General features: G+C 35.4%; 2 protein-coding genes across 3 annotated transcripts in view; both read right to left on the minus strand.

Moving 5' to 3' along the window:
• LOC129416585 (uncharacterized) overlaps nucleotides 1–3,878 on the minus strand; it is a 46,256-nt gene extending 42,378 nt beyond the window's left edge. The window contains exons 1-5 of one of the 2 annotated variants that reach the window (XM_073872991.1): nucleotides 3,775–3,878; nucleotides 3,059–3,235; nucleotides 2,284–2,421; nucleotides 2,116–2,182; nucleotides 1,898–2,001 (exon numbers count right to left, since the gene is read on the minus strand). In XM_073872991.1, the coding sequence (XP_073729092.1) occupies nucleotides 1,898–2,001; nucleotides 2,116–2,182; nucleotides 2,284–2,421; nucleotides 3,059–3,235; nucleotides 3,775–3,819 (531 nt within the window). In that variant the 5' untranslated portion in view covers nucleotides 3,820–3,878. The remainder of the gene's footprint in view (nucleotides 1–1,897; nucleotides 2,002–2,115; nucleotides 2,183–2,283; nucleotides 2,422–3,058; nucleotides 3,236–3,774) is intronic. The other variant, XM_073872992.1, reaches the window with a different exon arrangement.
• A 9-nt stretch (nucleotides 3,879–3,887) lies between these two features.
• LOC129416580 (serine/threonine-protein kinase Nek3) overlaps nucleotides 3,888–12,145 on the minus strand; it is a 54,805-nt gene continuing 46,547 nt past the window's right edge. The window contains exons 3-8 of the mRNA XM_073873001.1: nucleotides 6,880–7,023; nucleotides 6,713–6,779; nucleotides 6,501–6,604; nucleotides 4,838–4,921; nucleotides 4,224–4,285; nucleotides 3,888–4,010 (exon numbers count right to left, since the gene is read on the minus strand). Coding sequence (XP_073729102.1) covers nucleotides 3,923–4,010; nucleotides 4,224–4,285; nucleotides 4,838–4,921; nucleotides 6,501–6,604; nucleotides 6,713–6,779; nucleotides 6,880–7,011 — 537 coding nt within the window. The 5' untranslated portion in view covers nucleotides 7,012–7,023 and the 3' untranslated portion in view covers nucleotides 3,888–3,922. The remainder of the gene's footprint in view (nucleotides 4,011–4,223; nucleotides 4,286–4,837; nucleotides 4,922–6,500; nucleotides 6,605–6,712; nucleotides 6,780–6,879; nucleotides 7,024–12,145) is intronic.

Genomic DNA, 12,145 nt, shown 5'->3' on the forward strand with positions numbered 1-12,145 from the left:
TCACTTCATGCGTTTTCTCTGATCGGATGGCTATCTGATCGTGGAGAGACAGGGTGTGGGTGCCCTCTGAAGCGATTTCGGGACGGATTTGGGTCCGGTCGCTCGGGCCACTTCGGGAGGTGGTCTGGGACGCATTTCAAAGAAGTGTGGGTGCATCTGGTTGATGAAACCACATACGTCGCGCTTTACTCCTCCCAAACGTAAACACGTCACTCGCAAGTAAGCTGGAAGAGCGCCAAACAAACAAAGATGACACGCCTATTGCTTTATGGAGTGATGACAGCGGGTAAAAAAGCTTCCTACAATCAATATAAGAGTCTAATGACAAACTGTAATGATATTAAACAAAGAAATAAAACTTTAAGAGAGTTTTGTGAATGCTTTTCCCGTCATGGACCTGCATTAAATCACCGCGCTGTCACTCTCCTGCTGTGCTGTACTGCGTGCTTCAGCTCATGAGTTAGGAGAAACGCGCGTCCCCTGCCCAACATACAGTAAAACATACAGTAAGTGCTGCATATTGATGCATAACGTCATCTTACGTTTTTTAAGGCGGAGTAATAAATAGTGCATTTGCATTATGGGAGGAGGTAAAAGATCGGATTCATATCTGTTTTGCCAAGACGCATTTATGTGGCCAAATGTAAATGGAACAGTTTTAACAAATCAGATAGCTATCCGATCAGAGAAAACACATGAAGTGACCAGGTGTAAAAAGGCCCTTAGTCAACTACCTGGTTTTCATGCCGAGCCCATAGTATGTGATAAATATATAATATTTATTTTTTATAAATATGTCAGCTTTATTTATATAGCAAATTTAAAATAGCCAGTGTCCTAACAAAGTGCTTTACAGTAAAATAAGCGCACAGTTAAACAATAAAAGCAATAATTGTTTTTACATTTACTATTAAAAATACTATTTTCATTACAATAGAAAATTTGTTATGAGCAATTAAGCACACTGGCATTAAGGCAATTTTAGTTGTGTTAAAGTACATTTTGTGCAAACACTGAAAGAACATATTAAATACTCTTTAAATAAAGCACAACAAGTAGAAGCATACTTGTTTTATACTTTATGTACTTCAATCATACTTCTAATACAATACTACTCTTTTTCTTGAGCTTTGCCAACCACAAGCGCCTCCTCTGATAATTTCTTGCATCCCCTTCCCTGGTTTTTAATAACTTTTAGAAGTCAATAATATTCCAAATGTTTTTCTCAAACTGTCCTAATGGTACAATCTCAAACACGGCAATAATTAGCCATTTTTTCTTGACGACGTTCGGGATATACTTCAGTGTCTGTGCTCTGTTGTAATGCGGAGTGCCTCCAATATTGTGACTACCGCTTTGATGACGCGTCGTGAAAACCCTCTATTATGAGATATTATTGCATTTTGGGTATGTGGGAAACTGGTTGCCCAGGTGTTCTCTCAGAATGAATTATATGCATGTTTTACTTAGAGTTGAGTTGCTTTAAAAGATCCTATAGATCACAATTGCTCAATTCTGCTCTTGCCAACAGAGTTTTGCTCCAACCTTCTCCACCATATACCTATGTTGAGGTTTCTAGGTGATTTAGATGTTTTATTTAGGGTTTAAGATGCACCTCTTTAATTATTCATGCTTATGTTGCACTTGTTTGTTATAAGTGAACTATTCACAGGTCAAAGCTTAAAATAGTATGTTAAATTGACTTGCAAAACCAAGTTGTTTTAACTTAATGCTGCATTTTATTCACAGTGTGGGATGTGCTTCTAGAGACCCAACAGGTTCCAAAATTAATGATTAGATTCTACAAGTTTGCTTGATTGACACTAGAATTTGTAAAAACCAGGAGAAGAATTAACATTGCCTGTGCTAATGTTTTACCATCAATCTACAGTCATACCTCATTCTCAGAAAATGTATCTTTTCCCTCCTTTATGTTTTTGATTTTCTGAGCAAGATCTCCACCTTCACAGTGTTCCACCAGAAGATACAAACAGTCTGAATCTGAAAGTTTAATAATAATTACAGTATAACAAACTTTAATATTATTTAAAAATAAGTCAGTTATGTATTTAGCCTTGAAAGGTGAACAGAAAAAAATCTGAATTTTTGTTTAACCTGTGAAGGTTTCCTTATGATGAATGATGTGTGGATGACTGAGCTGAAGGAGAAATTTTAATTTATCCTAAAAACAGAAAGAAACACACCCTCAAATCTCATTATAAACATTTACCTCTTACAATTATTTAAAATCAAATCTTAGTATATTCAATCTATCAAACTTACCTGGTAAGCGCTCAATTTTTTAACGACAAACAGGTCACCAGCTACATTTTTCACCAGGATCTTGCTCTTTTCTTTAATCACTAATGTGTAGCCATGGTCTATTAGAGCAGACACACTGTTGCCCATTGCTATACATTCCTGCAAAGCAAAAATGTTTTAGAAGAGAAAACATTTCTGTGAATCTAAGCTAACCAAAGATTTGTTTTCTATAAAAAAATTGATATTAAATATGCAAGAACACAAGGGTAAAGAGTTACTTTCAAAAAGAGCAATGAAATCAATACAGTCGATTTAAAGAGAGGGTTGGTGAGACTATTTATCAAAAGTTTAATGAATGTGTTTCTCAAGCCTGGCTGCACTTATTCAGTGACACTGGTATGGCCCATTTTAGGGGTACATATTTATATATTCTTTACCAGTCCAAGTCATAGTTTGCAAGTCACAAGTAAGTTTCAAGTCTTTGCATTCAAGCCTTGAGTCAAGTCCCGAGTCAAGACAGGCAAGTCCAAGTCGAGTTGCAAGTCATCAACTTTAAACTTCAAGTCTTAAACCTCCCACAAGACTGCCTTCGGTTGTGTTGAAATGGACTCTTTCTAAATCATCAGCTAGTGCTCTTAGGTCCTCCAGTGTCCTATAGAGAGTCTTAATAGTTTGCAAGGTCTGAAAAAATAAACAGATTTCTTCAATGCTTTTCATTTTATTTAGAACCAGTGCCAGTATGCACTGTTAATAGTCAATTATATGGAAAATGTAATATTTTAATAAGGTGGTTCACCTTTTCTTGAAGATGTTTAATGATGAAAGGTCTGGTCAAGATCTCGCTGACAGATGGACGGCATGCTGGATCAGGTTGAAGTGTGTCTTTTATCAGCTGACGAAGCTCCTCAGAGAAGGTCGGAGGAAGAGCTTCATAGGAGGATCTGCGTTTGCGTATCTTTTCAACAACTGGAAACTAAATAAGGACAAAAATAAGATAATCAATCTTTCTTTTTTCAATAGTCTCCAACAAAAACATACAACCTTTATTCCCTATATGAGACAATGCAATTAAGCAAACATGTGTGAATCAATATATGAAAAAGAGTACTTTATTTTGATAGTCCACTTGATATATTTTACAAATTATACCTTTGCAACCTCTTGTCAAGTACCAGTCAGTAAAGTACTACTAGACTATACAGTATATCTATGTAAATACTTTACTAAGATAATTTCTTTAAAAAAAATATTAGACTTACTATATAAAAGTAACTTTGCAACTACATGTCATCTTACAGTATTCTCCTAATACCAACCCTAACCATAACCTAATATATATTCTAATGAGAGTTAGTTGACATGTAGTTGTAAAGGTATTTAAAGTCAGTATAATGTCTATCAAAATAAACTGTAATCCAATATTTACTTAATACTGCATTGGTATTTGTACTGTATATCTTCAAAACATCATTGTTTTAACCTGGTGACTGTGTTTTAATCTTAAATTCTCACCGCACACTTCAGCATGCACAGCTCATAGATGACACACCCCAACATCCAAATTTCACTGTAAAAGTTATTATTACCAGGATGTAAGTATTCAGTCTGAAAACTGTATGTACAGGTATGCATGATATCATTGCAGTTTGATGATGTTTTATTACGTTTTCTCCTCATAAGGTTTGCCATTCAAAATCTCAGGTGCAGCACATGAAGGTTTATTTTCTGCTGTTGGCTCTTCGGTGGACCTAATAGAAACAAACAAAAAGCAATAACAGAAAATGTTCTGGTAATTTTCTGCCAGTACTTTATCTCTTTATTTGACAGTTTTACACAACGCAGTGCAGAATACAAATCATAAAGCACACAAAAATATAAACTATGCTGTATTTCTTGTATTACAGTATGTGTTGAGTTCCTGACAAGTCTTGTTTTAAGTCAAAGAAGTAAAAAAACAATACCATTGATGAATTACTCCAAACTCGCCAAGACGGATTGTTCCAAATGAAGTGAAGAATATGCTCTGTTATAAGAAAAGTTTTCAGATTTCAGTTGAAAACAGGCTTGTGTACACACCTAGGGTGGCCATTCGTGCCAGCTCCGCCGGACACGTCCCGAACATGTTTTCGGGTTTGTGCTCCGGAAGTCGCGTTGCTCGACCCCATATGTCATCGAGGTTCTCACATTTCAGTTAAAATACATTAAAAAATTAAGATTTATTTCTTTTAAGACATACAATCATTGTAGTTTCATTCTTACCTTGAAATGTAACGGTTGCTTTTCTGAAATTAAACCCAAAATATTAAACCTTGATTACGTATGCGGTTGACCAACACGACTTCCGAAGAACGAACCCAAAAACATGCTCAGGACGCGTCCGGCGGAACTGGCACGAATGGCCACCCTAACACAGCCCTTTGTGTGTTTGAGTTTCCATTGGATTTTTTCTCATAAGTAAACATGTGTAAAGCAAAATTAGATACATTTTCAGAGCACTTTAACTGAATTATTGGCTTTGGCAATGGGTTGATCTCATATAAATGATATGCATAGATCAACTAAATGAAATCTTTACCTCAGGCTGCAGGTTTTTATGCAGGATCTGTTGATCATGCAGGTATTTCAAAGCCATGCAGATCTCCACAATCCAGTTCCGAATCTGTAAATTATTTATTTTGTTAAAACTGCAACACTTGACGGCAAGAGGTTAAAATATTTGTGAATTATTTGCGACCTATTATGAGATATATTATTGCATTTTGGGTATGTGGGAAACTGGTTGCCCAGGTGTTCTCTCAGAATGAATTATATGCATGTTTTTACTTAGAATTATTAAGTTGCTTTAAAAGATCCTATAGATCACGATTGCTCAATTCTGCTCTTGCCAACAGAGTTTTGCTCCAACCTTCTCCCCCATATACCTATGTTGAGGTTTCTAGGTCTAGGTTTAGATGTTTTATTTAGGGTTTAAGATGCACCTCTTTAAAAAATATTCATGCTTATCTTGCACTGTAAAATATGCAACATTTTTGTCAAATCAACATATTTTTTATGCTTCTTTAACGTGAACTATTCACAGATCAAAACTTAAAATAGTATGTTAAATTGACATGCAAAACCAAGTTGTTTTAAAGGATAATTCCGGTATTTAACACTTTGAGTCTCATTTCTGGTTTGTTTTGGATGAACTACAGTGATGGACACATAAATTTTGTCAATGGGTCGTGTCTTGAGTTTTTGACTCGTTTAGAAGCGTCTCTTGACTGCTTCAGAATGGAAGTCAATGGCCATGCACAAACATGTCATTAAAACAACACTTAACGTTCATTTTCAAAACTGTGCTACTCACCGAGTGGTTCGTGGTGTTCGTTGATGATGATTAAAAACAAGTTGTGTAGCGAAATACAGTTTCTGTCGTGTTTTATTTGGCATTTTGTAAAATTCCATTGACTTCTCCTGGAAGACTGTTTGCTCGCTGATATATCACTCCGCCGCCGGGAAACAGAAAAGGGTCTGTTTGTTTTTACATGTGGTTGTAGTTTTTTCGCTCGGTTTCTCTCAGAAGAATTTTTTCCCATATTTGTAGGGCTGGACCAGAATATTCGAATATTAGTTCCGTGGGTTGACATTCGATTTTCAGTTTTGAGATTCGAATATATATATAAATATTTTACAGCGTTAATGCAGAGCTTTTGCCAAGCAGGAAGTGCACTTCACGCTCCCGCTCTATAGGTGGCGCAGACAGACCAACATCCATAGCTAAATAGTTCCACTTTAGCAAATAACACGGATTGAAATCATATATTGCGTCAATATATTTGTTTTTAATCATCAACGAACACCACGAACCACTCGGTGAGTAGTACAGTTTTGAAAAAGAACGTTAAGTGTTGTTTTAATGACATGTTTGTGCATGACCATTGACTTCCATTCTGAAGCAGCCAAGAGATGCTTCTAAATGAGTCGAAAAGTCAAGACTCGACCCATTGTCAAAATTTCTGTGTCCATCACTGTAGTTCATCCAAAACAAACCAGAAATGAGACTCAAAGTGTTAAATACCGGAATTATCCTTTAACTTAATGCTGCGTTTTTAACAGTGTGGGATGTGCTTCTGGAGACCCAACAGGTTCCAAAACAAATGATTATTCTACAAGTTTGCTCGATTGGCACTAAAATTTTTAAAAACCGGGAGAAGAAATATTGCATGTGCTAATGTTTTACCATCAGTCTACAGTACCTCATTCTCAGAAAATTTATCTGTTCCCTCCTTTGTGTTTTTGATTGTCTGAGCAAGATCTCCACCTTCACAGTGTTCCAGCAGAAGATACAAATAGTCTGAATCTAAAGGCAGATTGCAGTTTAAAAAGATTTAATATTATTTAAAAATAAGTCAGTAATTCATTTAGCCCTGAAAGGTAAACAGAAAAAAATCTGAATTTGTTGTTTAACCTGTGATGATTTCCTCATGATGGACAATGTGTGGATGACTGAGCTGGAGGAGAAAATTCAATTCATCCTAAAAACAGAAAGAAACACACCCTCAAATCTCATTATAAGCATTAATCTTTTATAATCATTTAAATCAAATCTTATTATATTCAATCTATCAAACTTACCTGGTTAGCTCTTAATATTTTAACGACAAACAGGTCCCCTGCTTCATTTTTCACCAGCATCTTGTTCTTTTCTTTACTCACTAATGTGTAGCCATGGTCTTTTAGAACTTTTATAGACGGACTGTTGCCCATTGCTGTAAATTCCTGCAAAGCAAAAATGTTTTAGAAGAGAAAACATTTGTGTGAATCTAAGCTAACCAAAGATTTGTTTTCTATAAAAAAATTGATATTAAATATGCAAGAACACAAGGGTAAAGAGTTACTTTCAAAAAGAGCAATGGAATCAATAGTCAATTTAAAGATAGGATTGGTGAGACTATTTATCAAAAGTTTAATGAATGTATTTCTCAAGCCTGGCTGCACTCATACAGTGAAACTGGTATGGCCCATTTTAGGGGTACTCATATTTATATATTCTTTCCCAGAGGTGGGACCAAGTCATTGTTTTGCACATCTCAAGTAAGTCTCAAATCTTTGCATTCAAGTCTCGAGTCAACTCCCGAGTCAAGACAGGCAAGTCCAAGTCGAGTTGCAAGTCATCAACTTTAAGCTTCAAGTCTTAAACAAGTCATTAGTGCTCTTTGCCCAAATTAGTATATCAGTATTAATAATCATATCAAATTTATATTCATTTATATCAGGAAGGAAGGAATATGTTTAAAATAGCAGTTTAATTTTATGAGATGGGTGCCCTTAGTAAAACTACTAGTTAAATTTAGGAATTGAAAAACACTATTTTATTAGTAACAGGACATCAAAGACAATAAATGACGTGTTTGATTTAACTTAGTTTATTAAATGCTTCGGAGTTAATTTTGACCCTGTTTACAATCTCCACACCATGGCTTACACATGCATGAAACTTTGAACATGTTAAAACAAAGAAAAATTATCCACTCTTTCAATACCTATTATCTGACAACTATTAATAGCTAGCATTACTATACAGTAAATGAATGGTGTAAATGTTAATACGCATGATGAGCAGGGGGGACTTAACCATTTGGCAAAGGTTGGCAACTGCCTTGGGCCCCAAAACGTAGGGGTGTACTTTGTGAGCTGCCACTTTTTGCCCTTGATAATCATCAAGATTTCCAGAAGCCTATCTTAATTTTGTTTATTTAGATATTCTATTTAATCATCTTTTGTGTTTTACAGTATATTCCCATAAAAAGTGTTAAAGGTGCAGTGTGTAAATTTTAGCGGCATCTAGTGGTAAGGTTGCTAATTGCAACCAACGGCTCAGTCCACTTTTTGTCCTTTAAGGGCTTCTGTAGAAACATGGTGGCACAAAATGGCGACTTCCACGTAAGTGGACCCTCTGGGTATGTAGATAAAAACGTCTCATTCTCAGGTAATAAAAACATAACAGTTCATTATAAAAAGGTCTTTATACTCCCCTGAACATAAAGGGCTCTATCTCACACCCGGCGCCATGCAGCGCGACGCAAGTGTATTTTGCTAGTTTCGACCCAGCGCAATTATAATTTTCACGTTTAGCGCCACGTTGTTTAAATAGCAAATGCATTTGTGCCCATGTTTGCGCCCATGGGCGTTCTTATCTAAAAACGAGGTGTGTTCAGGCGCATTGTTGACGTGTTGCTATTTTGAGGCATCTAAAATAGACTACGCCATTGACCAACAAAAACCTGCTCTAAAGTCAATGGCGCAATATGTTTTTTGTTATTTAAAAAGCGCATTAGAAATATGCGCTATATAAACGGGACGAAAATGCAGGTTTGCTTATCACATATGAATGCTCAGCAGCACAAAAACGCTTTTCAAATATTAAAATGTAAAAGATTATTATTGAGTCTCTTGGACATAAATGAGGACTAATTATGAGACGTTAGAAGGCGCAAAGAGCTGCTTCACCTGTAGCCTGGTAAGTAAATAAATGCTTTGCTTTAAACAAATGCATCTGTTTTTTTAAACATGCTACCTCACGGATTTATTGTATATAATACCTCTGTACCTGTGGATATGGTGAGATGAGAAACATTTGTAAGTAATGCTTAAAAAAACTCTTTGCTTAAAAAAAACGCTGTCCAAAGTGCTGAAACGTTCGGATAGCCATTTGTAAATTCTTTATCTCCTGTTCCTTACAAATAAAGTATTTTTAGAGTACAATCTTTTTCTTACATACTTGTAAAAAAAATATTTTTTTTGATAATATTGGATAGCCATACATTTAACTTCTTCCACCCTGAAGCTATTTTGGGGATTTTCGCCTGGATTTGGCCTACCCAATTTCAAAAGCTTCCCATACCCACATACAGAGGTTTACATACAAATGTTTGGTATCATTTTACAGGAAACCCTTTGAAATTACATAAAACACTGTTGAAAGTGCTAAACATGGTTGTATGTGATGTCAGTCCTCTAATAAACACAAAAATAAATAGGCGCTTTTTGATGTTTTTTTTTCTAAAGTTTTTATTTAAAAGTGTATAACTCTGGCCCTGAGTGCCTCAGCTCCCTGCAGACAGTTTTGTTTGATTCCAGCAATTGCCAGCTTACAGAGGAAAAAATATTTTTTTCTCTATCATAATCTATGCAAAAGTTATTTTACTCCAACTGATGGGAGGAATAATACCCTTTTTGTATAAAATTTCTGCCTAAAAACATTTGAAGTGCTCCCATAACCACATACAGTGGAATAAATGCAATTGCTTTATATCATTTTAAAGAAAACCCTTTGAAGTTACAACAAAGCTGCTGTTTGTGACAAATAGTGTTATTTATGTTGTTTTTCATATGATGAAACACCAAATTTTCTTTTTATATGTTGTAAATACTACCTCTGATACTGTATAACTCTGGTTCTGTGTGCTCTAGCAGACTGCAGACAGTTCTGGTTGTTACCAGCAGCAGACAGTAAACACCCAAAAAAAGAATGATCTCTTTAGCATGTCGCATTCAAAAGTTATTTTTATTGTACTGAAGTGTCCGAAAATACATTTTTCATATAAATATTAATTTTTTGTTATGGACATATAATAAATAACAAGGGATTATTCATGCACACAACCTAAGAAAATCATGTGAATGGACTCATTTTTTAGAGTAGGACCTAAGAGAAAAGATGGTGTATCATTTGTGGCTATATGTGCTATCTGAGGCAGTCCACACTCAATTTTCCCATATCTTTACAAAAGACGATTTTTTACCTTCTTATTCATTCAACTATTGTTGGATATGTGTTGATAATAGAACAAAAATAATATGTAGCCTTATTCCTGAGAATGAGAGCTTTCATTTGATATAAGACTTGCCCATGTTTGTCATACTTGAAAAATATGAAATATGTGAATATTAAATCATATAAAAAATTATGGGGGGGGGTTGATAGTGTAAATTAAGTGTAAATAACTTTCTTACAGTAAAAGATTTCTCAAAGTGATGCATATCTGGAGAAAGTAGAGAGTCTAAGCTTTAAACAGTATCTCATATGTGTTACTGGGGTCCATGATGGACCATTAAAGATTAAAAGAATATTTTATTTGAGTCAAAATACGAAATTTTGTACCCGGGACTGGGTCCTCAGGGTTTAAGAGGTTAAAGCAATTAAAAGTCTGCTTTTTTACTTCCATGAATAAAAGAAAATGGGTTTTAAAGGAACAGTGTGTAGGATTGTGGCTAAAACTGGTACTGCAATCACACAACTGGTGGCCAATACACAACATGACAACATGAACATCAGTTGAGGGCTGCAACTGCACTTTTTAAATGAAAATATCCTGGCCAGACCACTGTTTTGAGTGATATAAGTATTTGAAATGAAAATTATTTCTTAATGTCTACTGACATATCAGGGCCACTTTATGATTACTTGATATACATTTCTTACATACTGTTCCTTTAAAGGTTTTAATAAAAAAATTACATTTCAATACAAGTGAAAAACAACACAATTATTTAACATTAATCTTAAACTGGGGATCTTCTTCCTCCGCTTAGTTTTTCAGTTTACAAAGTCCGTCATCTAAATAGGGATTAGACATAGAGCAAGCGCAACAGGCTTTTAAAGCTGAGACTCTCATTGGTTTATTGCACGTTACTCCCAAAATACTACCATTACTTATTAAAAAAATAGGACCAATCCTTTTCGACCATGCGCTCGGCGCACAAACCATTTTTCCCGGCATTAAATTAGCAAAAGTGGATTCGGACACGCCCATTAAGACGTTGTCTAAATGTGCTTAGATCGTTAAAATAGGGCCCATAGTTTTTTATATTATTTTGAATTTCTGTCAAAAGATCCTTCAAAATATTACACACTGCAACTTTAACGTTATTACATCTGCAGTGAATCATTCCATGCACTTTCCGCATATGCGCGCGTGGCTCAACACTGAAAGTTTTAGCAGAGCTGCCGCGAGTGAGTGTGGTACATTAACAACAGAGCAAAACTGCAAGGAAATAAACTAACAGTGAAAATGTATCTACACCAGTGGAGCAGAAAAGATGATTCACACAAAAATGTAGCCAAAGTCTCCGCTTTTCTCCACACAAACACCACCACTGTCTGTCTGCGCTGCTCTCAGCAACCTCTCTTCCGCCAGACACAGCTCCCTCCTGGCCACGAATAGTGATCTGTGCCGTTGGTGAGTATGCTCTGCAATATAGATTGCATTTGTATAATATCAGAACACGATGTACAGTAGCTCTTAAGGTAGGCTTTAGGCTTATTTTAGTGCATTTGGATCCTCACATCCAGGTGACGTAATAAACTTGGACTAATTGTTTAGTACACAGTTAGACATTTTCAAGGATTTTTACTAGGGCTGGATATCGATTCAGATGTTCCGGATCGATTCAATTTCGATTCACAAGCTATAAAATCGATTCGATTTCGATTCTCGATTTAATTTTAGATTCCGGATCTCGGGTTGGTTTTTATACTCAATTCTCAATTCAACTCAATGAATATATATTTAATACAAATACTATATTAATAAAAAAGAGTGGGTAATTAATAAAAAGAAATTAAAAGCCACAACACTATCTTCGTCGTCTTGCTAGCGAAATCTAATATGCCTCCATGCCCCTTACTTTTTATGTGAAAATGACATCAACGTCAATGAAGCACCCAAAACCGCCATTTTAAGGACTAAATAAAAAAATGACAGGCTCACCTCTCGCTCCTTGGTAACATCACGCAAGGCAAAAAAAGTGGGTGACATCTAGTGAAAAAGACTAGTAATTTGATTAATGTTAATCTTACGTTCAATGTTTGCAGAAAAAATCTGAAAAAAAAAATTGA

This window comes from Misgurnus anguillicaudatus, chromosome 11 (genome assembly GCF_027580225.2).
Source record: "Misgurnus anguillicaudatus chromosome 11, ASM2758022v2, whole genome shotgun sequence".
Lineage (NCBI taxonomy): Eukaryota > Metazoa > Chordata > Actinopteri > Cypriniformes > Cobitidae > Misgurnus > Misgurnus anguillicaudatus.